We start from the raw sequence: 26627 nt of genomic DNA on the forward strand, positions 1-26627 counted from the left end.
TTCAATTCCCAGCAACCACATGGTGGCTCACAACTATCCGTGATGAGATCTGGTGCCCTCTACTGGTGTGCAGATATACATGGAAGCAGAATGTTGTATACATAATAAATAAATAAAAAATCTTAAAAAAAAATAAAGAGCAATACCCAAACAAACAAACCAAAACCAAGTCAAGGCCGAACCCCCTTTCAGTTCCCTTTGCAGTCCTGTTAAAAGCCGTCTTGTCTCTCCGTGACAAACTCTTTCCCTAGGTTTTCGTTTGTGCAGCCACCCTTGCTCAGAAGGCCACGGATGTGTCCATCTGCAGCCGTCTCTGCAGCCGTCTCCCGGTTCTCCAGTGCTCCGCTGCACCCTTCCCCGCCATCTCTATTTCCCCCACACCCTCCTCCGGAGGAAACCTTTGCTCCATTTCTCATTTTTTCCTGTCTAACCGTGCCACGGCCGCAGTTGCATCCATCCCCGGGTGTCAGCAACCCGCCATTCAGGGATTCACCGTGAGCAGACGGACGCCCGACGGGAGCCATGGCAACCGTGCACTTCGCCGCCTCCTCGCCCTTTAAATAAATAAACACTCACGGAGAGGCACCGGCTCGGCTTTCCACGCCAGCGAGCGCCGGCCGGAGGGCACGCGACCTCCCCGTGGGCTGCAAAGACTGGCCGTTGCCCCGGGCAACCGCGCGGTTTCCCACGAGACACGCCGCCCCGCCCACCCGCCGCGCTTGGCTCCGCCCCAGGAGGGCGTGCCCGGGTTTAAAGGGGACACTGGCCCTTTAAGGCGCGAGGGCCTCTCTGGTCACGTGGCCCCCTCGCGCGCGCGCGCACTGGCTCGCGGCCGCCGGAAGGGGAAGTTTCCCTGGTGAGCGCTGCCTTGGCTCGCCCGCTCGCTCGCTGGCTCGCCCGAATTCGGTGGCGCCACGTCCGTCGGTCTCCGCCTCCTGCACGGCGGCTGCGCTCCTGGCTGTCCCTGGCCGAGGCGGCCGAGCGGCGCGGCGCAGCCGGCCACCTGACGGGCCACCATGTCGGACATCGGGGACTGGTTCAGGAGCATCCCGGCCATCACGCGCTACTGGTTTGCCGCCACCGTCGCGGTCCCCTTGATCGGCAAGCTCGGCATCATCAGCCCGGCCTACTTCTTCCTCTGGCCCGAAGCCTTCCTCTATCGCTTCCAGGTAGGAGCCGGCGTCGCGCCGTGGGTGGAGACTACAGCCCCCAGGTGCCCCCGCGGCGGCGGGGCCGCGGCGGCGGGCTGCGGGGCGCGCTGGGGCTGGTGGGATTTGTAGTGCGTCCGGGGCCGCTGGTGGCGGTGGTGGGGGGGCGTTAAGGCTTGGTTGGTCCTTTGGGTGTCCTGACTTAAGAGTCGCTGGGAAGTGACTCACGACCCTTGTCGTCTGGCACCATGGGGCTCCCCGCCCTCCTGGCGCTGAAGGAGATGGTGGTGAGAAGGTAAGTTAGGGATGGTTACCAGTCTGTTGGCGGATGGGGACTGCCACCTGCCTCCATGTCCTCAGCCCTCCGTCGGTCCCCACCGCGGCAGTGCCATCCCAGTCAGTGGTGTCCGCTTGACAGACTTGTACACGGGCCGTTTGCATGTCTACAGCTTCTCTCTGCGCCTTATTGAAGTGGTTTAAGGTCAGAGATTAAAAAAAAAAAAACGAAAGAAAGTGTGAATTTATCTGTATTTCCTGAGGGCCCTAACCCAGCTCCTGGCGTAGGGTAGTTAAATGTATCAGTGAATGATTAAGTTACTCAGGAAGCGGGAGATGTCAGTTTTCTTAAGCTCCCAGGAAGACATCCAAATTACCTTTCCGGGCCAAAGAATATTAATTTCCTAGAGGTTATTTTTAATCGTTTCTGTGATATAAAAATTTAATCAGGGGAGGCTCAGGTTCTCCCATCGGGAAACACTGTGTACAGGCCCTCGACTTCGTTTTCCCAGCCCAGAATCTATCAAGAAGGTCATTTGGGTGCTACCTCACCTGGATAGCTGGAATACAGGCCTCTCTCTTTCTCCATTGCAAGCTGTTACCACTCCAGCGTTGCCCCATTTGTTCTCAGTGGGCAGCTAGAGTGATCCTGTTAAAACAAAAATTATGTCCTGTCAGTCTCCCTAGAACTCTCCAGTGTCTGAAAATGGATGAGTAAAACCCTTGCCTGCTTGCTGCTGACCTAGGTGGACCCCAGGGCTTTTGCACATGTATTTTTCTACTGAGGAGATAACCATGGCTCACTCATTTACCTCTGGGTATTTTTCAGGCCTCTGCCCAAATACCATTTTACTTTTTTTTTTTTTTTTATGAGATAGGGTTGCTCTGTGGCTTTGGAGGCTATCCTGGAACTAGCTCTTGTAGACCAGGCTGGTCTCGAACTCACAGAGATCCGCCTGCCTCTGCCTCCCGAGTGCTGGGACTAACAGGGTGTGCCACCACCGCCTAGCCAGTACCATTTTACTTTTAAGGCCTTCTCTGATTGCCTCCATGGGAGAATGCTCCTCCTTCACCGTGTCCCTTATCTTTGTTGTCTGTTGGTATTTGGTAGTTCACTTCCCATCAGGAAGGATCTTGACCGCTGCCTTTGATACCTGGACTAGTGCTGGGCACATAATAGCTGCTTGTACATTGCTTGAGTTGATGGAAATACCTGGATGCTTGCTATGTTCTGGGCACTTGACTACAATTGCGAAGCAGACAGAGGTTCCTGAGCCTATGGAAAAAGCAAAAGGATTTAAGGTAGCAGTGTTTCTGAAAAGTCTTAAGAGGACACTTGAAGAGTGTCCTGGATTGGGTCTGGTTTTGGACCTCACCTTCCAGCAGCAGGGATAATAAACTGAGAAAACAGGACAGAGACTGGGAACAGAAAGGGGGATGGGTGTCCAGTAGAGAGCCAACAGGTGGTGAAACCTGGCTGATGATGACAGGGAGTTAACCAGGGGTGTGTACTGCAAAGACGGGAATTAGATTAGGGCTGGGGTAAGACGTTTGTGTTTTAATTTTTATTTATTTATTTTTGGTTTTTCGAGACAGGGTTTCTCTGTGTAGCTTTGGAGCCTATCCTGGCACTCGCTCTGGAGACCAGGCTGGCCTCGAACTCACAGAGATCAGCCTGCCTCTGCCTCCCGAGTGCTGGGATTAAAGGGGTGTGCCACCAATGCCTGACACATTTTAATTTTTTACAGTGCTGAGGGTCAAACCTAGGGCCCTAGGGCGTTGCACATGCTAGGCAAACACTCCCTACCTTCAGACTTTGATTTGTTTGAACAAAACCCAGAAAGGTGACTGCCTACTCTGAGGAGTGGAGTTGGTGTGTTGGGAAGTGCTGGGTAATGGAATCAGAGAGACACAAACTAGGAGGTAAGAAAGGTGGTGTGTGGATGGAGGAGTCTGTGGACACATGTGGCAGTTAGCGTGGACAAGAGGGTCTCAAGGATAGCGCTGTTTCTCAGGAGTGACTGATTGGCGCAGGCCTTTATGTGAGTGGGAATGCTTACAGGGGCTTGGCTTCTAACTGTGGATTGTGGTGGTGCTTTGGCCAGTGTTAAATCTTGAGGTGCTTTCCAGGCCTGTGTCCTAGTGGAGACAACCTGCAGCAGCTGGTCGCAACAACACAGTCTAGAGCACAGCCAGGTCTGCACACGGTTTCCAATGACTTGCTTTAAAAACTGTTTTGACAGAGTGCTCTTGTGCACCTTGTACCTGGTGGCATGTTGGGTAATGTGTGTGCATGAGGAGTGTTGGCCGTGAATCACTTTATGAGAACGAGGTGGAAACAGACTCTTTGAGCCGTCTGGTGAAATCTTGCTCACTTGTAGCCAGATTGGTAGAATAACGAACATGAAAAGCCTTTCTGATAAGCTGCAGCCATAGCAGTGTTAAAGCCGGAACTGACTAGGGACATTATTTGTGTCACACCTCAAGTGTGGATACGTCAGCCCCTCCTGCAGATTTGTAACCTGCCTAGTGGAAACAGCGCAAGAAAGACGGAAAGCACAGAAGGTGTGCTCTCACAGTTTCTTCAGGAGATGCCTCTCCTTAGGCGCCATCTGTGTCAGCTCAAAGAAATTGTGGGATAATTGATTTAAAATTGAAGGAGCGAAACATTCACAATTTGAAGGAGCGAAAGATGTTTCCTCCTCCTCTGTGATTACTTTCGGGAAATGTGATGCTTTATACATGCCTATAAAGTTCCCAGTGCTATTTCTCTAGTTTGGATAACAAAACACAGCAAATGTGCTAAGACTGGCTACTTGGCTGTCTCCAGTTTCTCCCTATCAAATACTTCCCAGTGGTGGAGTGTCTTCATATTTGCCCTGATCACAGAGAGGAGGCAGTTTCCTGATGCCTTAGTGTTTGCCGAGATTATTTGCCCCCCCCCCCCAGCCTGCAGTGTTTCATTTTCTACAAACAAAACAGCCTCATTCCCTTTGATCAGTATTGTGCTCTTCTCTGTGGAGGCTGTCTCAGCTTCCACAGGCGTCCTGAGATAAGTGCTGGCAGCTTATGAACACTACAGCTGGTTTCTGTCTCACTAGTTAAGAGTGGTCTGAGTTGTCTTAAATCCCTTGTTAGCCCCTACCCCCAAGTGCTTAGCAGAACATTTTGAAAAGTGATATCTTCCAAATTAGTTATAGAAAATGATTTTTCCTTTTTTTCCTAGAGCTGGAAGACCATAAGACTTCATGTAATTGAGTCATTTACCATAGGAAAATCACAGGCTTTCAAGTATTTCAAGTAGTTGGGTCTTGACATCGAGGCCCCAACTCAGACCCTTACAAGTTTGTGCCATGAACCAAGTCTCTGTCGGGACCTACACTACCCTTACCTAAAAGCAGAGATAATATAATGACATGATAACTCACCAGGGTTCTAGAACTCTGTTGACTGTAGGGCTCTCCATCAGTTTAATGCTGTTTTGGAAGAAGAGTAGAAATTACATGAAGTGAATATATTAATTGTAAGGCAAGTCCTAATTTCAGAAACAAAAACCAAAGTGCTTTCAAATCAAGTAACTATATTAGCTGTTTCATAACTCTCTTTAGTATAACACACAAAGAAAATTGTTTATATAATAACCAATAGTCTTCATAAGCAAACTATTGAAATAGTTGCCATTTTTATGTATTAGTAGTAATAAGAGATTTTAATACTAATTTTAAATTAAATTAGAAATATAATTCATGAATCATAATGATAATGTAGTCTCTGTAAAAGAATCCCATCTTACTGGGCACGGTGGTACAACCTGTAATTCCAGCACTGGGGAAGCAGAAGCTAGGCTGGGCTGGGCTGGCTGTACAGCAAGTTTCAGGCTACCAAGAGAGAGCAAAATAACAACACCTGCAGGAATGAAAAAGGCCACTGGGGCCCAGGGACGTGGCTCAGTTGGCAGGGTGCTTGCCTGGGCCTTTGGTCTGACCCCTAACACCACATAAGCACCATCTAGACATGGTGGCATGTAATATAATCCCAGCACTCGAGAGGTGGAGGCAGGGGGATCACAGATTCACCATCATCCTTGGCTGTAGAGTATCGTCAGGGATAGTCTGTCTTAGAAAAATAGAAAGAACCAACAAACAACAAAAGGCCCCTAACTGAGAATGGACAGACAAGACAAGAGCTCTCAGCTTCTCTGGCTTGTTTGCCTGGATCAGAAATGGCCCAGCCACGTCTGTGCTGCAGGCTGGTGCTTACACTTCCCAGCTTTGCTTGCATTGTCACATCTAACCCAATGGCTGCAGGTTGACATAAGAGATTTGAGTTATGCCTTGTATGTAGCTGGAAGAAGAGTCCACTTGAACTGTAGGCTGACATGGCAGTAGCAGCAAGAGGGCTAACACCATCATTCAGCACACAGGGACACCATCATCTTGCTTGAAGACCACGGTGTGTGTGTGTGTGTGTGTGTGTGTGTGTGTGTGTGTGTGTATGTATGTATGTGTATGCATGCTCAAGAATACATGTGTGTGAAGGACAGAGATTAACTAACCTTGGGTGTCATGCCTTGGAGCTGTAAACTTTGTTTTTTGAGACGAGCTATCTCCCTGGGACTTGGTGCTTACTGATGAGGTTGGGTTGGTTGGCCTGCAAGCCCTAGGTGCTTTCCTGGTTCCATCTTCCTAGTGCTAGGGTCACAGGCGTGTAAAGCCACAGTGCCTGGCTTTTTATAAGGGTTCTAGGTATTGAGCTCATGCCCTCATCCCCCTTTCCCTGTCCCTGCCCCAGTGCTGACATTCTGGACTTCAAAATCACCCTTTGTGTTTCAGACAAATGTTTTCTCGCTTTACTATTTGACTGTGATAGTGGATGGCATTTGCAGTTATGTCATTAGCGGGCTATTTGGGAAGTTTTAGTTCAATGATAGATAGAACCGCCAACACTGTTGGAAGAGTAACTGAAGAACAATGGGCCTTTCTGAGGGTTTGTGTGACAGTGAACACGCTCTAGTTCCTCAGATTACCTGATTCCAATTAGGACCTAACTTCCCTCCCTCCCTCCCTCCCTCCCTCCCCCTTCCCTCCCCCTTTTCCCCTCCTTCCTCCCCCTTTCCCTCCTTCCACTTTCCCTCCCCTCCCTTTCTCCTCCCTTCCCTCTCCTCCCCTTCCCTTCCCTCTCCTCCCCCCTTCCCTTCTCCTCCCCTCCCCCCTCCCTTCCCCTCATGCTTTTTTCTTGAAGAACACACACATTTGAGCCGGGCATGGTGGCACAGACCTGTAGTTTGAACCCCTGGTAGGTTGAGGCAGGAGGCTTAGCAGTGTAGATTGCAATGTGAGCACCAGGGCCAGTTAGGATTGCCCAGCAAGACCCTGTCTCAAAGGAAAGCACAGCCTCCCCCCCCCCTCCCCCAAAGAACCTCATCCCCCAGGGCCAGGGCAGGGCCAGGGCAGGGCCAGGGCAGGAACAGCCCACTGTGTGTTGAGGGTCTGGCCTTGGGATGCTGTGCGATGGAAGAGTCTCCCCACCAAGTCGTCCTAGTGGGACCGAGACACAGTTCTGTCTGCCAGGCTTGGCTCCTGTGCTGTGCCTGGCTGCCCCTTTGGCTTTCCAGAGTTGAAAGTGTACCTTTCTGCTCATGGCCCTGCAAACAAAGCCTGTGTCCTCTCCTATTTCCCTGTCAGATAGAGGAAGGAGGAGGCTGCAGTGGAGACTTCAGAGATAAACACTGGAGCCTCCTCGAAAGACCCAGTGCTTAGTGATTTCAAATTATAATTTGAAAGTAATACAAAAATAATAAGTCTCTCAGATGAATGAAGCAAGCGTAGCTCAAGGGGAAGCTTAATGAACAGGGGAGAGAAGTGAGGTATTTTGACAGACACTGATTTCTGAAGAGCAGGTGCACACAGTGGCTAAAAATAGTGTTGTGTCATCAACGGTAGAGAAAATGTAGTCAGGGGAAAAAAAACCCAGGGTTCTTTTCTAAAATCAGGCCTTGAGTAATTTCAAGGAATATGGGAGTGAGTGAAATAAGAATTTCTAAAAACCAGGTCAGTGGGTGTTTTCTGCAAGGCTGTACTAGTAACACACCTCCATCAGTGCTTTCATTTTTTATTTTTTAGTTTTTTTAAACAGAGCACATTTTCAATCCACTTTCTTGATTTCAACCTTTGGAACCCTGTAAGGTAAAAGGGTGAGGGCAGGTGTTTCCAGGACAAATGTCATAGGGTAAATAAACAAAGCCAGCCCAAGATTGCAAGGCTTCTGTCCTGTAGTACAGTGCTTTTTGCAAGTGGGGGTGGGGTGGGGTGGGAGTCAGGTAGGTTTACTCTTAAGTCTGTTTCTGGGCCATACAAAGATAGCAGTATTGGGAATTTTCATTAATTGTAGTTGTAATACTGATGTCTCTTATGAGCGGCATTGTAGAAATGAGGGTTTAGTCTTGCAAATTCTAGAGTCATGCTAGGACAGTTCTGTCCCGACTAGTTTGTTACTAGCTACTGTGTATTGTCACACTGTTTCCTCATCTGTAAAACCCACCTTCTGAGTCATCCAGCCTAAATAAGCCAAGTAGCATGCTAATTCATTTTTTCGAAAGCCATTCATCGAGGTCTGGGGTTGTATTCAGGCTTGGTTGATAAAGCATTTACCCACCATATTCAGGTCCTGGGTTCCAATCCCAGGACCCCCTAAACAAAACAGAATAACCCACTGGGGACTGGACATGACTCCCCCCTTACTTACACTCTGAAATTGAGGCTGAGAAATATTGACTTTACAGGAACTTCTGGTCAGGGCCTCTTATATCATCTGCAGTGCTGTTTCTGTGGTCAAGTTGTGAATGGAGATGACTGAGCCTGCTGCTTTACTGCTTTAATGCAGGGTTCTTGGAAGGTCACGCTCACCCCACACGGAGCGCTAAGCTCTGAGGGTTCCATTTCTGTCCATGGAGAGTGGACTTGGCAGCTCTGTGCCTGCTAGTGTCTTCATTCTAGCAGCCCTGGATTGCTAGCAGTCCTCTTGTGTTTATCTTGCTCTTGCAGTTCTTGGGGGCTTTGTGCCAAGAGTGTATTTTCTCTTCCTGGTGCCAACTCTTGCTCATTTTGACAGCCTTCCCGTGATGGATGCAGCCATGCTTTTCCTGCTGGGCAAGTGATAGTGTGCCTTCAGACACATAGCTTTTAAGCCAAAGGTCAGCGTTATGTTGTTTACCGGTCTAGGAGGCCATCACTTTACTATTGCTGTTTAATAATTTTTTGGAGATAGGAGCCAGTGAATGGTAAGGTAAAAGACAATAGGAAATTTTATTGCGCATAGGCTGGTGTGCTTGGGAAAGGCAAGGGTTCGGTTTTCGAATGCTACCAGTTTTGAGGGTTGGTTATAAAAGGGAAACGGGAAAATGCTGTAGAACCGAGGCAGTGAGGCAAGAGTGACGTGTCACACTGACACAAACAGAGATGGATGCTGGGTCTGATCTACTTGAGAATAGTGTGAGACTAGCCAGGAAAGAATCTGTGAAAGAAATACGTTATTAATTTAGAAATTACAATAACTTAGTATAGGCATTCATTCCAAATGATCTAATCTCAAAGTAGGCCTTAAAATGAATTAGCCTTTCACATAATTGGAGAAAGTGCATTTGCTTTAATGGAGACCAGATAGCAAATGACCATCTAGAAAAATCAGTTGGATCTGTTCCTCATTCTGTGTGAATTGTAAAGGTGTTGCAGTAAAATTGAACATGTTTCTATCCTTGGGAAAAAAATCTTAGAAAAAATTTTGTAAGCATGGTAGTGACTCGTACTTGCCTACATGTTCAGCTTTTATGTTGAACACACAGCAAAAGTACTATAAAAATCAGTGTCTTTAACAGTAAAGACACTATAAAATAGATATTGCTGTATAAAATACAGCAAAAGTACTATAAAAGCATGAGTCTAATGACAGAACAGAAAATAGCGTGTGCCAAGAAAATCTCATAATATGTATAGAAACGCCCTTCTTTTGGGGGACTGGATGTTTTTAAAATGTGGAAAAGGTAGAAAGAAAATATAGTTAGAAAATACAGGAAGATGCTCAGCCTTCTCAGAGCAAAACAAATTAGTTTTCAGGTTAGTGATTGTAAAATACTCTCTGTGGTGAATAAGTGTAGAAAGATGGCACTCATTTACATTTTAGGAGGAGGTATAAATTAATTAAACATTTCTGTAGACATTTGGCAATGTCTACCAAAATAAGTGCATATGTCTGTTGATCTAACAGATTGATTCACAGGCATTTACTCTCTCTCCTTTTCTCTCTCTCTCTCTCTCTCTCCATGTGTGTGTGTGTGTGTGTGTGTGTGTGTGTGTGTGTGTGTGTATGGTGTGTGTGTATGGTGTGTGTGTGTGTGTGTGTGTGTGTGTGTGAGAGAGCAAGTGTTTGTAGAGGATATATAAAAATATCCATCATGGCATCATAACAGTTTAAATGAAGTTTGAATATCCACATAAAGAAATACTGTGAAGCCAATAGAAATATTTTGTCAAGGGAATGAAGATTGAAAGCTGCAATTTAAAGTATGGTGAAGACAGAAGAATCTGGTAGAGTGTCCAGGAAATGGGCCCCACATCATGGCGTGCTCTTAGATCTTAGCACGTGGAGGCTGAGACAGGCAGATCGAATGGTCCAGCATAGCCTGGGCTTTGAGTCCTTGTTTCAGAAACAAAGCAAAGGCCAGGTTGGGAAGCAGAGCCAGGCAGATCTGAGTTCGAGGTCAGCCCGGTCTACATAATGAGTTCCAGGACAACCAGGGCTACACAGAGACACCCTGTCTCAACAAACCAAAAATAAAAGCTTGGCCTTGGGGTGCAGGCAGCTTTGTAATCCCCGAAACTCTTGATGCTGAGGCAGGAGGATTGAAAGTTGAAGAACTAAATCTGCTATGGATAAGTTCAGGGCCAGATGAGGCAATGAGTGAGTCCCCCTCTCAAAATCAAGTGGGAGAAGAGGCTGAGTACTTCAGTGATAGAGTCAAGTCCTGGGTTCAGTTCATAGCATTGCCCCCTAAGGAAATCAGAGTGGAGTTAGAACGTGGGTGTGTGTGTGTGCTTGTGTGTTACTTTCTTTTGTGCCCATATTGCTTATTTAGCACAGTGGTTTGATCCCTGCTAACCTCTGTCTTTTGAGTGTGATGCTTTTACTTTAGGATTATCTGTAAGCCTGATCTCAGGCAAGACTAGCCATACATTACATAGTATTGATTTTGTGAACTTGTTTAAAAATGTTTATTGATCATTTTGATGTCCTTTTATTTCTCTGCTCTGTGAATTGATGTTGTATAAGCTGGCAGGAACTCTGTTTCCTCAAATTGTGTTGATGTCAAACTTTAGTTCTCATTGAAAGATAGTTTGATTTTGTTTAGTTAAAAGCAAAAATAAATGTTCGATCCCGCTCAGAGAAACTGACAGCTGTTTGTTTTGATCTGTTCAGATATGGAGGCCATTCACTGCCACCTTTTATTTCCCCGTGGGTCCAGGAACTGGATTTCTTTATTTGGTCAATTTATATTTCTTATATCAGTACTCTGCACGGCTTGAAACAGGTAAGTTAGCCATCGTTGTTTTAAGTATTGTTTCACTCTAACTTTCTAATTCATACGTTTACTTGGATTTGGGGGCCATCAGCAGTATATAAAGGAATCCCCCATAGTGATGCTTCTTACATGCACACTGGGTCATGACTATTAGGCACTTAGACTGAGTTTTGTGTTTTGTTTTTGTTTGTCCGTTCCCCTGCCCCCCCAAGATGGGGTCTTACTATCCATCTCTGGCTAGACCCAGAAGGCTTCCAATTCAAGAGATCCCCCTGCCTCTGCCTCCTGAGCCTGGGATTAAAGGTGTGCACCACCACACCAAATTCAAGGTTTACACACTCAGCCAAATGTTTGTTGTGTTATAGAAGCAATTAACAGAAGATGAGAATTTCCATGTCTTCCCCATTTCCTCCAGTCCTTGTCCTGCGGGAGTAAAGCTGGGCTAGAGTATATGCATCTCTCAGACAGACGGAGGGGGAAAGGCCCTACTTCACAAAGTCAGGGCCTAGTCTCCATCTCAGTGGTAAAGCACCCAGCTCGGGGCAAGGAGGGATGGCTGGGCAGGTGAAGTGCAGGCCTGAGGGTTTGATTTCAGATCCTTTTAGCTATGCAAATGAGCTGGGTGTAACTCGGTGCACCTGCAGTTCAGTGCTGGTCACTTAAGAGTCCTGGTGTGACACCCTGCTCCTGCAGTTCAGTGCTGGTCACTTAAGAGTCCTGGTGTGACACCCTGCTCCTGCAGTTCAGTGCTGGTCACTCAAGGGTCCTGGGGGTGCTCTGGCCATCTAGTGGACTCAGTTGGAGAGTTGCAGTTCCAGTGCCTGGCTCTAAAAATAAGGTGGGCAACAGTAGAAGAAGATCCTGACTGTTGACCTCTGACCTTCACACACGCCCCGTGGCACCCGCATGCGCACACATGCATATACTACAATGTCCTTTACGCAGTGAGCACTGCTACTGTGGTAGTTTTTCTAACATGACCTCCTGTGTGATAGAGTGGAGAAGCAATTCAATGTTTTCCAAGTGTCTTGTTGAATTATATGCTTCCTATAATACTTGAGAGGCCATTTTGAGTTGCTTATACAAAGAAGCAGTAAATTGACACCCTATTAAAATACAGATATACTTTTGTTGAGTGTAAATGATTTGCAAAGGTTGGCTGACTTTGGAGATTTTATAAAACTGCTGGCTCTTCCCTAGGTCAGGTGTCTGAACCATCCTTGAGTCTGCCCAAGTATTTGAAAATTGTCACTCTGTCTTACTGCTGCAGGGACAGAGTGGGGTCGACATTTGCTGTGAAATACAACTTTTAAAAAGAAGTCACTGTTTTAGTACAAAGCATAAGGTGGGGCCCCAGACCTTTTTTTTGCAGATAAACAGGAGACTGAGGCAAGTAAGGTAGTCCACCTGGTCAAAGTGCTTTCCACCAAGGCTGGCAACCCCAGGGTGATGCCCTGAAGCCTACATAATGGAAGGATGGAACTGACTCCCAGCAAGTTAGCCGCCTCTGCTGAATGCATGCTGATCTGCATGTATGCGCGCGCGTACACACACACACACAGACAGACAGACACAGACATAGAGATACACACACACACACACACACACACACACAGACACACAGACAGACACAGACACAGAGACACACATACACAGAGACTGAGACACACACAGACTGAGACACAGGCACACACAGACACATAAACACAGACACACAAACACAGACGCACACACATAGTCACACACGAATGCAGAGACACACGCAGACACATACTCAGTCACACACCACCATACCAGGGCTCTCCTCCTGTCTCCCAGAAGCTATGCTTTTCACCCTCCCTTGCTCAGTTCTCGTTGGAGTAAATTCTAGGTCAAGTTTGGCTGATCCATGACAAGTTAGTGACCTTTTCCTATGGGGAAAATGGAAGCATGTACAAAATTAGAGGTCAGTGACCTTTCCCCTCTCACCCTCATGGAGAAGAACTCATTTCACCTCACACTCTTTGTTAACCCTTTGGAAGCAGGTGGGTGATTCAGTGGCTTTAGTGTGTTCGTTAACATCACAGCAGTTTAATTTCACAGCCCCTTCCAGTGGACCCAAAGCAGTTGCTTTCCACCCTGACTCCCCACCCCCAGCTCCTGCCTGTCGCTGGCTGTATCTGTGTGGGTTTGCCTTTGTAGGCCATTTTTTCTGTTGGTTTGTAACTGGCTTTAACTTGGCGTTAGCATTGTCGGTTCTCACTCATGTTGTGGGATGTGTCGGTGTGATCTCTGTTTGACTGTCATCCCAACCACGGTTCTCCTGGAGTGCATTGTTTTGTCTGTGTCCTACCCACAGTGGTTTGAAGCAGAATGTCACGAATAATTCCATCTCATTTGTCAGTACTTAGCATACCTCTGAAGTCAAGCCTTAAGGACTCACTCTGACAATGGAAGCCAGATCTGCGCTGTGATAGTTATGTGGCCACCTTCTGCTTGTTTACTTACGTTCTTACACCACCTTCCCACTTTATTAACTTGGTCAGCTAAAGCAAACTGGTCTGTGGTGTTTTATATATGAGTAACAGGTTAGAGAAACCTGTCAGTTGCTTTGGTCCTTAGAAGTGGCTTACCTTTCTTTCTAGAAAGAGTAATTTTGAAATGCTCAAACTGAGAGGCATTTTGTTTTCTCAAGATTTATTTATTTATTATGTATCCAGTATTCTGCCTGCCAGAAGAGGGCACCAGATCTCATTGTGGATGGTTGTGAAGCTGCCCTGTGGTTGCTGGGAATTGAACTCTGGACCTCTGGAAGAGCAATCAGTGCTCTTAACTTCTGAGCCATCTTTCCAGCCCGCTGAGAGGCATTTTTGAAAGTTTCTTTGAGATAAGAAGTTGCTGTCTATATCTGGGTTCTGTGTCTGGAGTCAATTGCCTCAGAACCCCCCCCCCCCCAAAAAAAAAGAAAAACCCAGAAACAAAATACCTTAGCTGGGTGTTGGTGGCACATGCCTTTAATCCCAGCACTTAGGAGGCAGAGGCAGGCTGATCTCTGTGAGTTCAAGGCAAGCCTGGTACAGATCAAGTTCCAGGACAGCCAGGACTATTAAACAGAAAAACACTTTTCGAATAACTAAAACAAAACAAAAAGAAGCAGTGTTGACTTAAGAGGGTTCTGATTTGCACTGAAACACTACAATTAAAGACCAGTTATGTGTAAATTCCTAGTTGTTTGTACGCCAGTTTCTGTGATCACAGTATCTTAAGTACACAGCCTAACGAGTCCTTGGAAATCACAGAGCCAGAACCACACCAAAAAGCATGGCTCTTCTGCAGATTCAGAAGTCTGGTAGGGATCTCACCTGTATTTCATTATAGGGAGCCTTGAGCTAAGTGTCCTTACTGCTGAGCCTTTGAGGTAGGAGCGAGAGGGAGGCAAAGCAGAGGACGAGCGGAGGATGGTCCCTCCTTCCTCTGCCCTCCTTTCCATCTTGTGTCTTGAGAACAGGAACTTGCTGTGTGATATGGCCCTGGCTGGCCTTCTCCTTGCCGTCCTCAGCTTCCAGCAGGTGTACACTGCAAACCCTGTCACCCTCTTTTCTCTTTCTTTAAGACCCATCCTCTGTCTTTCTGATTCCTGTCTTAGGGGCCTGAAAACTTGACTGCCTGTGTCTTGTAGAGTGTGCAGGAGAGAAGGTAGCTTTTAGGCAGCTTTTGAGCTGGAGTGACTTTCTGGTCATTTTTGTATCTTCCTCTGCTTCTTTTCCAGTGCCCTGACTGAGGTGTGAGGATTTGTCCCTAGACCAGAGAGCTGACTGTTGGGTTTTCTCCCTAGGAATGAAGCATTCTTAGCAACAGTGCAGGCACAAAAGCACTAAATGATGCTTCCGACAAGTGTGTGACTTGAGTCGGGTGACTTTATTTTCTCACTTGGAAGTAAGGGGCTATAGACCTGTCCCTTGCACCTCACAGATGCCCTGTGGAGAAAGTCAGTTGTGGAGAGGTCTGGCCATTCCTTTGTCCGTCCGTTCTCTTCTGGTTGTTTTCCCTTGTTCCAGGTTGTAAGACCCTGTAATAGAGGCTGAATCTGCTCAGAGTGTCAGCCCTGGGTTGGACAAGTGGCAGTGCATCTGTCTGGTGTTAGTAGTGACAACAGCAGCAGCTAATGTCCCTGTCATAATAGCGGACTTCCAGCACAGTCGTGCTGCGGGAATGACAGTGGCAGCCAAAATGGACAAGGGTCTTGACGAGCTTTGGTCTGTAAGTGAGGACAGGAAGTAAGCTCGTATCAAGGTGTGCTCACTAGAGTATGTTAGGGCCACGAAGGCAAAGCCGGCAGGTCATGAGGAAAGTGAAAGGGCCTCACTGGTGTCCCGATGACTGTCCCCTTGGGTCTGGTTTAGCTTTCTGGAAGTCAGTCAGTAGAGCATGTGCCTGTGGTTCACTTTTATTGCCATGCTATAAACTTTGGAAAAAATTCACTTTTCTTTAAAGAAGAGATGTTAAATGTTTTAAATGAGATCTTGGGGAGAATTTTCTCCCTAGATGCTACTCTTTTCCACAGTTCTGCACTCTGATGCTTGCCTTGTGTTTGTTTCCAGGAGCTTTTGACGGGAGGCCAGCAGACTATTTGTTCATGCTCCTCTTTAACTGGATTTGCATCGTGGTATCCTTCAGGGCTATTCTGGCCCGGAAATGAGCTCCTCCATCCCCCTTTTTAACGTTTTGGGAAATAGAATTTTATAAAAACATTTAAATCACTTTTAATACCATTTTAAAAACTGTAGTTAAAGCTAGGGTAAATTGTAGGTTTTGGAGATGCCTCCTCTTAGCATTGCCTCTGGGATTTTTCCATATTCAATTGAGTTTTATTGCTGTCTCCTTGAGTCCAGTTCTCTGTGTTCTCTGGATGACAGTTTGTCAGCTGAAGCACAGAGACTCGGTGCCATGAGACAGCTTTTGAAATCTGTGGCTCTTACCAGAAAATTAATTTTCTGACTTCATTGCTGTATGCCTTTTGAGTCCTAAATAATAATCTAGTACCTCCATAAGGTCCCCTACTCTGGGCATAGTCCATCTCTCTTCGAGACACAGTTGATAAGCAAACAGTTGGCCTTGACTGCCATTTAAAGTTGGCCAAGAGCCAGAAAAATATAAGGCGAGGGATACACGCTCTCCTTTAAGAGAATGAAGAGAAAAAAAAAAAAGTTATGGGTTTATTCATGCTGTAAATCCCTGAGCATGAGCAGCATCATTTGTTTCAAATGCACAGACATCTCTACCCTGTACTTGTAGGAGAGATGCTAAAACAGTAGCAGGGTACCAAAAGGACCAAGTTGTGCTGCGGTGTTCATGTCTGTGTCTCCTGCTCTGCTGACTGTACAGGGTAGTGGGATATTTATGCCTGGTTATCAGAACTTTTGTGTGTTCCCATATGGTCGTAAGTAATCCAACTGATAGAAAAATGTTCTCCTTTGGAACAGTATACTGAAATTCCACTGGAGAGAAATAATCAGATCAACCTTGATATCCATAGAATACTTTCTACATATGATCTTTAACTTTAAAACCAAGATTACGGGCTTAGCAATGGATATGCAGGTAAGTCTCAACTCTCTGCTCTTCTGTGTGTTTCAGAAGTTGAGGTTAATTACATTGACCGTATAAAATGATAACTATTGTTATCTTGAATATGCTGTTAACTTAGCCTCTGAGGCTCTTGTAGGCGTTATCTAAATCATTGGCTTTTCTGTTTATTTCTGACTTATGCTTGAGCACTCAGAGTAATGGGTGTGCAGTATTCCCTAGGTAAGTGTGAGGTTAGGTAGTCTTTGAAAACAGATTATATGTGAAAGGAAAACTCCCCCTCCCCCAATTACAGCTTACACCGATGGCTTTGATTTCATGTAAGAACATTAACTATTGATTATAGATATTTTTATGGGATTCATTGTATGAACGTGATTTTAATGAGTGTCCTCTGCAGCCTTTGGGGTGAGCGGTGTGGCCGGCCGGCCTTTGGGGTGGGCAGTGTGGCCGGCCGGCCTTTGGGGTGGGCAGTGTGGCTGGCCGGCCTTTGGGGTGGGCGGTGTGGTTGGCCTTTGGGGTGGGCGGTGTGGCCGGCCTGCCGGCTGACACTAGCCGGTGGCACGAGCTCCTGGCGCGCTCAGAGGCTCCCATGTTGGCTTTTTCAGCTGCTGCTGATCCCCCTCATCATGTCCGTGCTCTACGTCTGGGCCCAGCTCAACAGAGACGTGATTGTGTCGTTTTGGTTTGGAACACGATTTAAGGTACTTCAACTAGGTGGGGCAAAACTCGTTTTTTGTCTTTGTAGTAATTCCCCCTAAGCTCCAATGTGTGCCTTCAGACACCTCCAGAAGGGGTCACTGCAGAGCAGTATAGCATAGTCAAATGTGGCCCCCCCACCCCCAATCCTGCTCCTAGCCATTCCAGCAGCCCTTGCTGGTATTGCTTCAGTAATCCCTCTGAACCTCAGGCTCCCCAGGGATATGATCTGTGTGTGTGTGTGGGGGGGGGCAGGGGGAGAAGAGAGGGGGAGAGGGAGAGAAGAGAAATTTGAAGACAGATAACATGCAGGAATCCTGCCGTTTCTTATCTTTTTGTCACTCCTGCACTTCCTTTTAGGTTCTAAATACTTTTCCTAGAATAGCACCCATGAGTGCTCCCTGAGCTTGCCATTGTCTACTGTAATGTCCTACTCTTTACAGATCTGAACATTGCTTGAGTCCCCTGCCGGGAATTAGACTCGTCTTGTCTGGGGATTCTGTAGTGCTCACCCACCTCAGTTAGCCTTCCAGCTGTTTATGTATAACCTTCTTTGTACTTGTTTGTGAAGTTCCCTGGAAGTTCACTCAGTTTGGACCCGGATGTCAGATCTGGGAAGCCCATGTCTTGTTGAGCCATCCACACACCATGTTAGATAAACATTCAAGCTCATTTTTTGTGACCATGTGCTGGTTGTAGTCACAGAATTTGGGTTTTTTTTTTTACCATTTTGACACTGGTTAATTTCTTTGCTAACATTAACTCCACAGTATAGTGTTTGAAAGGACTCCTTCCAGCAGTTACAGGTGCCCAAGTAAGTACAGTGCATTTGTGAAACAATATGATAGGGATGGTGTTAGAGCTGAGGAATTTTATAGGGACCCAGTGAGCTCTGGGAAGCCCTGGTTGGTATTTTCTTGCCCAGTTTTATAGTTCCCCAGTGTCTTCTGATGTGCTGTTCACACTTGTGTCCTCTTTCCTAGGCCTGCTATTTACCTTGGGTTATCCTTGGATTCAACTATATCATTGGAGGCTCGTAAGTTCTGTTAAATTTATTTGACTGGAAACTTAATTCATCTTTGTCTTTCTTTCCTAGTCTTTTAAAGACTTTAAGGAATCTCAGTGTTGATATGTGAGAACCCGTGAATATGTCTGGGTATGACTGCTTGCCCAGAGGACTTTAAGCACCCTGGACACTGGACGGCTATCACTTGTTAGCTTGTCGCTACATACATTGTGTTTCTAGTCACGTGTCTTTGAATATATGTGCCTTTCTGTATTCAGTATCCATACTGAGCAAATACAGAACTCATTTGCCTTGATTCCTCTTAGGAACTTGTCCACAAGATGACTCTATTGTGTATTTTTAAGGCACTTCCAGAGTGCCTTGGAAATGGTGTACTGCCTCAGAAGTGGAGAGTCTCAGATAAGAAGAGTCTTGAACATGGTTTGATGGTCTAGAACTTTTGCCAGGCAGGACCAAGTTTCTACTCTCTTGCTGAGATGTAGGAAAACCTTTCATGTTTCCAGTCTGAGTTCAGAGAGAGGCCATTTAGATGGAGCCATCCTGGGCTGGAGGGTCACACAGTGACCCTCAGTGGTCAGGAGTGGGCACTGCTCTCAAAGAGGACCCAAGTTTACTTCCAGCTCCTGAGTCGGGCAGCACACAACTGCTGTAACTTTAGCTCCATGGGTGTCTGATCTCTCTGGCTTGCTTGGGGGCTTGTATCCATGTGTACACACACATAGGCATGCACATACAATTACAAGTAAGTTTTAAAGTCTCTTCTGCCTGGTGTGGAGGGAGAGGCAGGCTCTGGGAGTTCAAGGCCAGCCTGGTCCACATAGTGATTTCCAGGAAAACCATAGCTATGTGGAGAAAAAAAATATGTGTCTCAAGAAAACCGAAAAATAGCGAGAATGTTCTTAAAAACAAAATAACAACAACAACAACAAAAAAACCTACAAGCTAGAGATATTTTAAGAACTCCCATTTCTTACATTACCAAATATTTTCAAGTTAGATTTTAAGAGTACTCATCCTTTCATGTAGCTGATACATTTCCCTGTGTGGTGCGTCCTCCTCCTGTGTGTGTGTGTTTCCAGGGGGCAGCGAGTGCACTAAATACAAGGCTGAGTAGATCACAGCACATTTTGAGATTGCCAAGTCCTCCTCCACCCCCAAGGGCAGAAGTTGCAGGTGTTGGTTTGCTCCGGCCAAACGGCATGTGGGTGAAGATGAAGAATGACTTGTAATAGCAGTGTGGATGGTGAGGTGACTGTGTGAGCCTGGGGACCTGAAGAAGGCGGTACTTACTGTGGGATGCAGGGCAAAGAAGGCGGTACTTACTGTAGGATGTAGGCGGTACTTACTGTAGGATGTAGGCGGTACTTACTGTGGGATGTAGGTGGTACTTACTGTGGGATGTAGGTGGTACTTACTGTGGGATGTAGGCGGTACTTACTGTAGGATGTAGGCGGTACTTACTGTGGGATGTAGGCGGTACTTACTGTGGGATGTAGGCGGTACTTACTGTAGGATGTAGGTGGTACTTACTGTAGGATGTAGGTGGTACTTACTGTAGGATGTAGGTGGTACTTACTGTGGGATGTAGGCGGTACTTACTGTAGGATGTAGGCGGTACTTACTGTAGGATGTAGGCGGTACTTACTGTGGGATGTAGGCGGTACTTACTGTGGGATGTAGGCGGTACTTACTGTAGGATGTAGGTGGTACTTACTGTAGGATGTAGGTGGTACTTACTGTGGGATGTAGGTGGTACTTACTGTGGGATGTAGGCGGTACTTACTGTAGGATGTAGGCGGTACTTACTGTAGGATGTAGGCGGTACTTACTGTAGGATACTGTAGGATGTAGGCGGTACTTACTGTGGGATGTAGGCGGTACTTACTGTAGGATGTAGGTGGTACTTACTATAGATGCAGGGCAGTGGTCTCTCTGTGTCTCGTCTTACTGTCAGCCATGCAAGCAAGAGAAGTGCGAGTCGCAGCTCCAGAAATAAGAGCAGTCATTGGTCATCTGCCTTTCTCCCCTCCCTGCTTGTCTCTTGGTAGTGTGTGTGTTTCTCTGTTTTACAAACACTGTGTGTTTCCGGTAATTCAGGGAGTCGCTTGCTTTGCACCTTCCCCAACTCCTGAAACAGGCTGGGACAAAGATAATATTTTGAGGGTGGGCTGGGGGCTTGGAGGAGATTTCAGAGGTGCTACTGGCCTTGAAAAGCTGTGGGCCTCATTAGTCCTTCAGGCCTGATTTCACTTTTCCCAGGAATACATTTGTCACTCACACTGTAAAAGGGCCCATTGTAGAGCTGTCACTGAGTCCCAGGGCCTGTAATGGACTAGAGAGAGGCTGGCTGTCTTTCCCAGGCTTAGTTAGAGCATGCTGCCCCGATGGAGGTCTTTCACTGACTTGACTCTCTTTGCAGGGTGATCAACGAGCTCATTGGGAACCTCGTTGGACATCTGTATTTCTTCCTCATGTTCAGATACCCAATGGACTTGGGAGGAAGAAACTTCCTATCCACACCTCAGTTTTTGTAAGTTTTTCTCCTCTTACTGGATGCCGTGTTGTCCTGTGTTTCAAGTGTCCTGATGGAGTTTAGTGAGAAGAAACAGTTTACTGCCCTTCCTAAGGGAGATGTGTGAGCCAGTAAAGATCTTCCTATGGTCACTGTCAGGACACCAGGGATTGGTGCCACAGCTCTGCCTCTTTCAAGACAGTTTCTTGCCAAGGTCACTGACTAGATTAAACCATCACAGAGATGAACTGTGCCCAGCAGGCTGAGGTACTTGAGGCTCAATAAGGACGACATCACCTTTTTCCTGGGACATTTGGTTTGGCCCATGATATTGGCTCAGTAAGGTAGCCCATTATTTGCAGTTTTTCAAATGTGTTTTTATTTGTTTCAGGGATAGGGTTCCTGCTGTGTAGCTCAGGCTAGCCTCAAACCCTCTATCCTCGGTTTCAGTCTCCCAAATGCTGCGACTGCAGGTGTGCTTCCACCCTGCCTGGCTTAAATTTTTTTTGGTTTTTCAAGACAGGGTTTCTCTGTGTAGCTTTGGAGGCTGTCCTGGCACTCACTCTGTAGACCAGGCTGGCCTCGAACTCACAGAGATTCGCCTGCCTCTGCCTCCCGAGTGCTGGGACTAAAGGAGTGTGCCACCAACGCCCAGCTGGCCTTAACTTTTATATATTAATGTTATAGACTAGAAATGTAAATTGTTTAAAGTTAAAATGAGAGGGTTGAGATTTGTGGAATGGTCTCAACTCCTTGGAAGAAAAACAATGATTTTCTTCTTTTAGAATTAACTAAGTAGAAGAGGCCAAGGGCAGTAGCTTTTGGGTCTTGGATGGCATTCCCTTTGTGTACTACTTTTGATACTGGTCAAGTGACTTATTAAAACTCCAACCTTTGGTTCATAGTCTGAGTTGAGAGGCTGCCCTGTCTCACAGGGCTGGAGAAAGCAGGGCTCATTGTTGGAGGCATAGCTGATGGGTTGTGGGTTGAAGGCATACGACTGGGATCTGGGTTAGTAAAACCCGTGGACCTAATGTTTTGGGGAGGACTGGCGACTGAGAAGAGATGCTAACACACTGAGTGTGTCAGAAGCATGACTCTTCTACTGGCCTAAAAAAGCTGCTGTCACAGCCTGCCTGACAAGCACACCTCGTCTTGTGCAGGGATAGAAATAATCACTTGCATTTAAGAGTTAAAACACTGAACCCTTTTGAATGAAGGCATTATTTTAATGTTTGCAGTTCTGTCTGTTTTCCACAAGGCAGGTGAGGGACAGTAACACCTGAGTAGTTTTTCTTTGCCCCAGCTCTGTGCAGGTTAGGGGATGTTTGTGGAAGACATTGAATTGTGAACTATAATATTCAGAAAAATTCAGTGGCTTGTTTGTTTTTAAAAGACAATAAGAAGAAATTTGTTTCTCTTCTTGCCACTGGGTTGCCTTCAGGCTGAAAGAAATAAATGACCACTCTGTTTGTAGTCACCAAAGGACATGCTGCGGCAGGCTTGGACCTCTGATCTAGGTTGTCAAGTAGGTTTGGCAGATGCAGCCACATAAAAAGCTTGCACTCTGGGGAGTCACCAACAGTCACTCTGCCTTAAATGGCTCGTTCCTGACTTAACAGCTTACAGATAGTTTTGAATTGTAGACAAAGGTTAGAAAATTCTAATGGCGAAACCAGCAGCACACTGGAGCCTGCCTGCCTTCCTCCCCTTGAGCGTTTCTGCTGCTGGACGCCCTTCTGTTAAATTTTGCATGAAGATCAATGGCAAACTGGCCTCCCTGCAAAAGCAGTAACTGCGTTGGAATTACCATAAATTTTTGTTGATTATGTGTAATTGGGTGTCTTTTTATTCTAATTACTGGCATTTAATTTCACTCTCAGCTTAAGCAACGGAGCTGGCTGTATTGTCTGGCATTTGCAGCAGAGTCAGAAGCCTTGCTGCCTTTTCAAGTGCTGGGTCTTTATGTACTTGAGGAGCAGTGCTCTACAAGAAGTCATAGGTGCTGATGAAATGCCCCTTCAATTTTTGGGTTTTGTATTTTATTTGTTAGTTTCTTAGAGACAGAGTTTTGCTGTGGACTTCCTGATGGCTGAGGGTTTGTCATCCTGCCTCAAACTCCCAAGTGCTGGGATTGTAGGCCCAAGTCCCATGTGTCACCATGTCACCATTCTAAGCTATCATATTCTGCACTCCATGTAAAAGACAGCCATATCTTCTTTTTGTTTTTTTTTAGACAGGGTTTCTTCGTTTCTCTGTGTGGCTTTGGAGCCTATCCTGGCACTTGCTCTCTGGATCAGGCTGGCCTCGAACTCGCAGAGATCCGCCTGCCTCTGCCTCCCGAGTGCTGGGACTAAAGGTGTGCACCACCAACGCCCGGTCCCATATCTTTTCTTTTGTACCGTTTTTTCTCAGGGTTAAGTTTCTGTTTCGGAGCTGCTAATGTTTCAACAGTGATACTCACTGTGCTGTTGTTCCGTAGCGCACGGCAAGGAGTGTGTAAAGGTACTGGCTTAGAGTCAGGGTGCCTGCGCTTGAATTCTGACCATTAGCCCTGAAGAGTTCTCAGGGCTTGCCTCCATTCTCTTGTTGATTTAATAAGTGTTAGGGCTGGGAACTGTGGCTCATTCCTCTAATCTCAGGTACTTGAGAGGGTGAGACCAGAGGTTCTGGAGTTCAAGGCCAGCCTGGGCAGCTTGGTGGGGACCTTGTCCATTTTTTTTTTTTTTTTTTTAACAAAAATAGTCTATGAGCATAGCTCAGTTGTAGAGTGTTACCCTGTACTCCTAAGGTTTTGGATTCAAGCCCCAGAACAGCCAAAAGACATAAAAAAGGAAGGTGTGTGTGTGTGTGTGTGTGTGTGTGTGTGTGTGTGTGTGTGTATGTGTGTGTGTGTGGTGTCCTCACAGGGTTGTTGTGACAATCCAATGAATTTCTAAACAACTACAGGTGTCCCTTGAACAGTGAGCTGCTTTCTTGTAAGGCTGTGCTGGTGTTGGGTGTTGATGTGAGTAGTCACTTGTCATGACGTATTCTGGGTGCAAAGGGTTTAAAACTAGGGTATCAGTTTGTACTCCCCGCCTCCCAGCAAAAAATTAAACTTTAGAATGTTGGACAATGTTACTGAGAACAAAGGCATGGGCTGAAGTTTTGTTAGCTGTCCTGTGATGTCTGGCTTATTAGTTTGTAAGGTGAGAGATCACGTGACTTTGAGCCTGTCTGTGATGGCAAGGGTGCAGTTGGATGGCAGGTGATGAGTGAACTAGAACCCATAGCTTAAAGACAGAGAGCGCCGACCCAGACGGCTCTGGTAGACTCCGCGCAGAACTGTGGAGATGGCTGAGAAGGGCTCAGGCATGCTGCCTGGGGTTTGTCCTCTGCAAATGAAGTGAGCTCATTTTGAGTTCTGTGATCTGGTCTGATATGCTGGCACACCAGTGTGCCTTATGCTTGCCGGGCTTGTGTGTGCGATCCTTTTCTTTCCATGTTGGCCTGCATACATTCCTTCTGTAATGGGTGCATCTAACTGAAAGCTTGATAAAGCTAAGGAATGTGAAAAGCAGTTGCCATCTGTGGCCAGGGCATGGCACTAAGTGCTGAAAAGGGAAGCTAAATAAGCCAGCCAGTGTCCCTGGTCTCTCGGTGTGACAAATGTCTGGAAGGTAGTCCACAAGTGACTGGCTTGTCTCTTTTTCTCTCTACTCCAGGTACCGCTGGCTACCCAACAGGAGAGGAGGGGTGTCCGGGTTTGGGGTGCCCCCTGCTAGCATGAGGCGAGCTGCTGATGAGAATGGAGGCGGGAGACACAACTGGGGCCAGGGCGTCCGACTTGGAGACCAGTGAGGAGCAGCCCCTGACCTGCCCACCAGCCTGCGAAGCAGATGGCAGTGCCCTCCCGCTGCCAGGCCCGCTTAATGGCCAAGGTTTTGCTGCCGTGCTCGGACCTGACCCACGCTGAATGTAGTCTTTGAGTACAAGATGAGATTTTTTAACCCTGAAGGAAAATACAAGTGTTGCTCAAGTTTCATGCTTCCCATTCAAGTCTTTACTGCTGTGAAGAACAAATATCAGCTGTGCAGATTTTAAAACCGACTCATTTGCTGGTGTCTTCTCTTCCTCCCTTTCCGTCTGAATAATGGGCTGGCCAAGTGGGGTTGGTTAGCCAAGCCCCACCCAAGGGCCCCTTCCTCTTTCTCACACACGTCCCCAGGGTTGCTGCTAGAGTTGTTCACAAAATGGTTTTGCCTTTGACAAACTCTTATGTATTGATTTTTGCCAAAGCTTGGTCACAAAGAGCTTGTTCACGCCTGGTTCTCAGCTGTCCCTGGCAGGACTGTGACAGTAGGGAGAAGACTGGATGAAGCGCTTTCTCAGCTGTGGGGACTGCATCAGCCTGACAACAGTGCAGCCATTTGCTGCCTCCTCAGATATTTTTATACAAAAAGCACCACTGAGTCAGTGAGGGCTCAGGCTGGGATAATGAGGTTTAGGAGTTGTTGCTACCCTCTTTTCTCCCCCTAAGCCAAGTGATCAGAACTATAGCGGAGGTGCTTCTAACACAGAGAATGGGTTTAAACATGACCTCCTTGTGTTTCTTCCATGGGGTGGGCTGGCATTGTGTACCCAGAGCAGTGGTGCTGTGCTGGGTTGTGTTAGGCGGTTCCAAATCACACTGGCCAGACAGATGTCCTTGGAGGCCAGCCTGGGGCTTGATTCCGTTTCATCCTCATTGTGAGTGTGTGTTCATTGAGTCGGTGGAGGAGAGAGCGTCAGACTCTTGAAATTTTTCTTCCATTTTGTTCTTGTCCCTTAATTCCGGTCAAGTGTCTTGTTAATGGTGAGGGAATTACGGCTCTTGGGATTCGTGTCAATCAGGTTTGGAGGCTAACAGAGGCACACCTGAGTAAGTCACACGGAATTAGAGTCTCCACTAGCTTTAGACTTACTCGTGTCTCTTGTCCTGGGTCATGCATGTATACACTTTGTGAATCAGACCCACTCCCCTTTTTACGGGTGGGCTTCTGGCTGCTGAGCTCAGCTCATCACTAAATAAAGTTTTCTGAAGGCTACAGTGCTTTATATAGTTACTTTATGCTTTCTTTCTGAATCCAGGCTGCTGGGAGCAGTGTCATGGCCGCTATACTTTGAATGCAGTCAAAAGCTTTCTGACACTTTGGTTGGTTCCTTGCAGGAAATGGGCCCTAACAGTATGACTTGTCTTTGTCTGCGCATTAAAACTGTGATGTGTGTTAAATTAGGAAATGGGAGTTGGAAAAAGAGTTCCGTTTCATGAGTTGGTGTGCCTCTCCATGTTTAATTTGTATGATACACTCTTGGGTGGAGAGAGGCTGAGCCTAAACTCTCTGGCTCTCCTGCTGACCTGAGGCTGTGATAACGTGTGTTTGTAAAATTCCAAACGCCACTCTCCCTATGGCCTTGCACGTGCTCTCCCTGTGCAAGGTGGAGGCTCGAACTCGGAAAGGACTCTACTAGCGAGAGAGCAAGAGATCCTTCTGTGCTCTCTTAGCAGGCTGGCTCCCGAGAGCACTGGTTGTTAAGAGTCTGCAAGTGTGTAGAACTTCCCTGTTGAAGGCAAAATGTTCATTAGAGTTTTTCTTCCAGACATGGGTAGGAAGCTGATAGTTTTATTTTCTTGCCTGGATTACCAAAGCGAGATATTTGAGTTTTGACTTCACAAGCTAAGACATCACAGTGGGTTCTCTTTATGAATGTGAAAAAAAAAACTTATTTTGTACAGACAGCTTTCCTTTTTGTAACTAATCCTTTTTACTGGTAAATATTGTAAATTAAAATGTGCAACTTGAA

At 46.6% G+C, this 26627-nt stretch overlaps 1 protein-coding gene across 2 annotated transcripts; it reads left to right on the plus strand.

Moving 5' to 3' along the window:
- The first annotated feature begins 835 nt into the window (after positions 1-835).
- On the plus strand, positions 836-26627 carry LOC103161457 (derlin 1). Of its 2 annotated transcripts, XM_027431664.2 has the most exons (8): positions 841-1169; positions 10896-11007; positions 15579-15643; positions 16552-16578; positions 17172-17267; positions 18246-18298; positions 20709-20819; positions 24509-26627. In XM_027431664.2, exons 1-8 carry the CDS (start codon positions 1017-1019, stop codon positions 24642-24644), a joined length of 753 nt encoding a protein of 250 aa, XP_027287465.1. In that variant the 5' UTR covers positions 841-1016; the 3' UTR covers positions 24645-26627. The 2 variants fall into 2 exon arrangements, with proteins under 2 accessions (XP_027287466.1, XP_027287465.1); XM_027431665.2 differs by lacking the exon at positions 20709-20819 and having other exon boundaries at positions 836-1169.

The sequence above is a fragment of the Cricetulus griseus genome, chromosome 10, assembly GCF_003668045.3.
Source record: "Cricetulus griseus strain 17A/GY chromosome 10, alternate assembly CriGri-PICRH-1.0, whole genome shotgun sequence".
Classification (NCBI taxonomy): Eukaryota; Metazoa; Chordata; class Mammalia; order Rodentia; family Cricetidae; genus Cricetulus; species Cricetulus griseus.

What these genes read in the sequence shown, in the direction of transcription:
- LOC103161457 (XM_027431664.2), top strand. Translation starts at nt 1,017, where the DNA reads ATGTCGGACATCGGGGACTGGTTCAGGAGCATCCCGGCCATCACGCGC. An exon ending in TTAACTGGATTTGCATCGTG is followed by an intron (nt 15,644 to 16,551) that starts GTATCCTTCAGG and finishes TTTAAAACCAAG; the next exon opens with ATTACGGGCTTAGCAATGGA. An exon ending in CTATCCACACCTCAGTTTTT is followed by an intron (nt 20,820 to 24,508) that starts GTAAGTTTTTCT and finishes TCTCTACTCCAG; the next exon opens with GTACCGCTGGCTACCCAACA.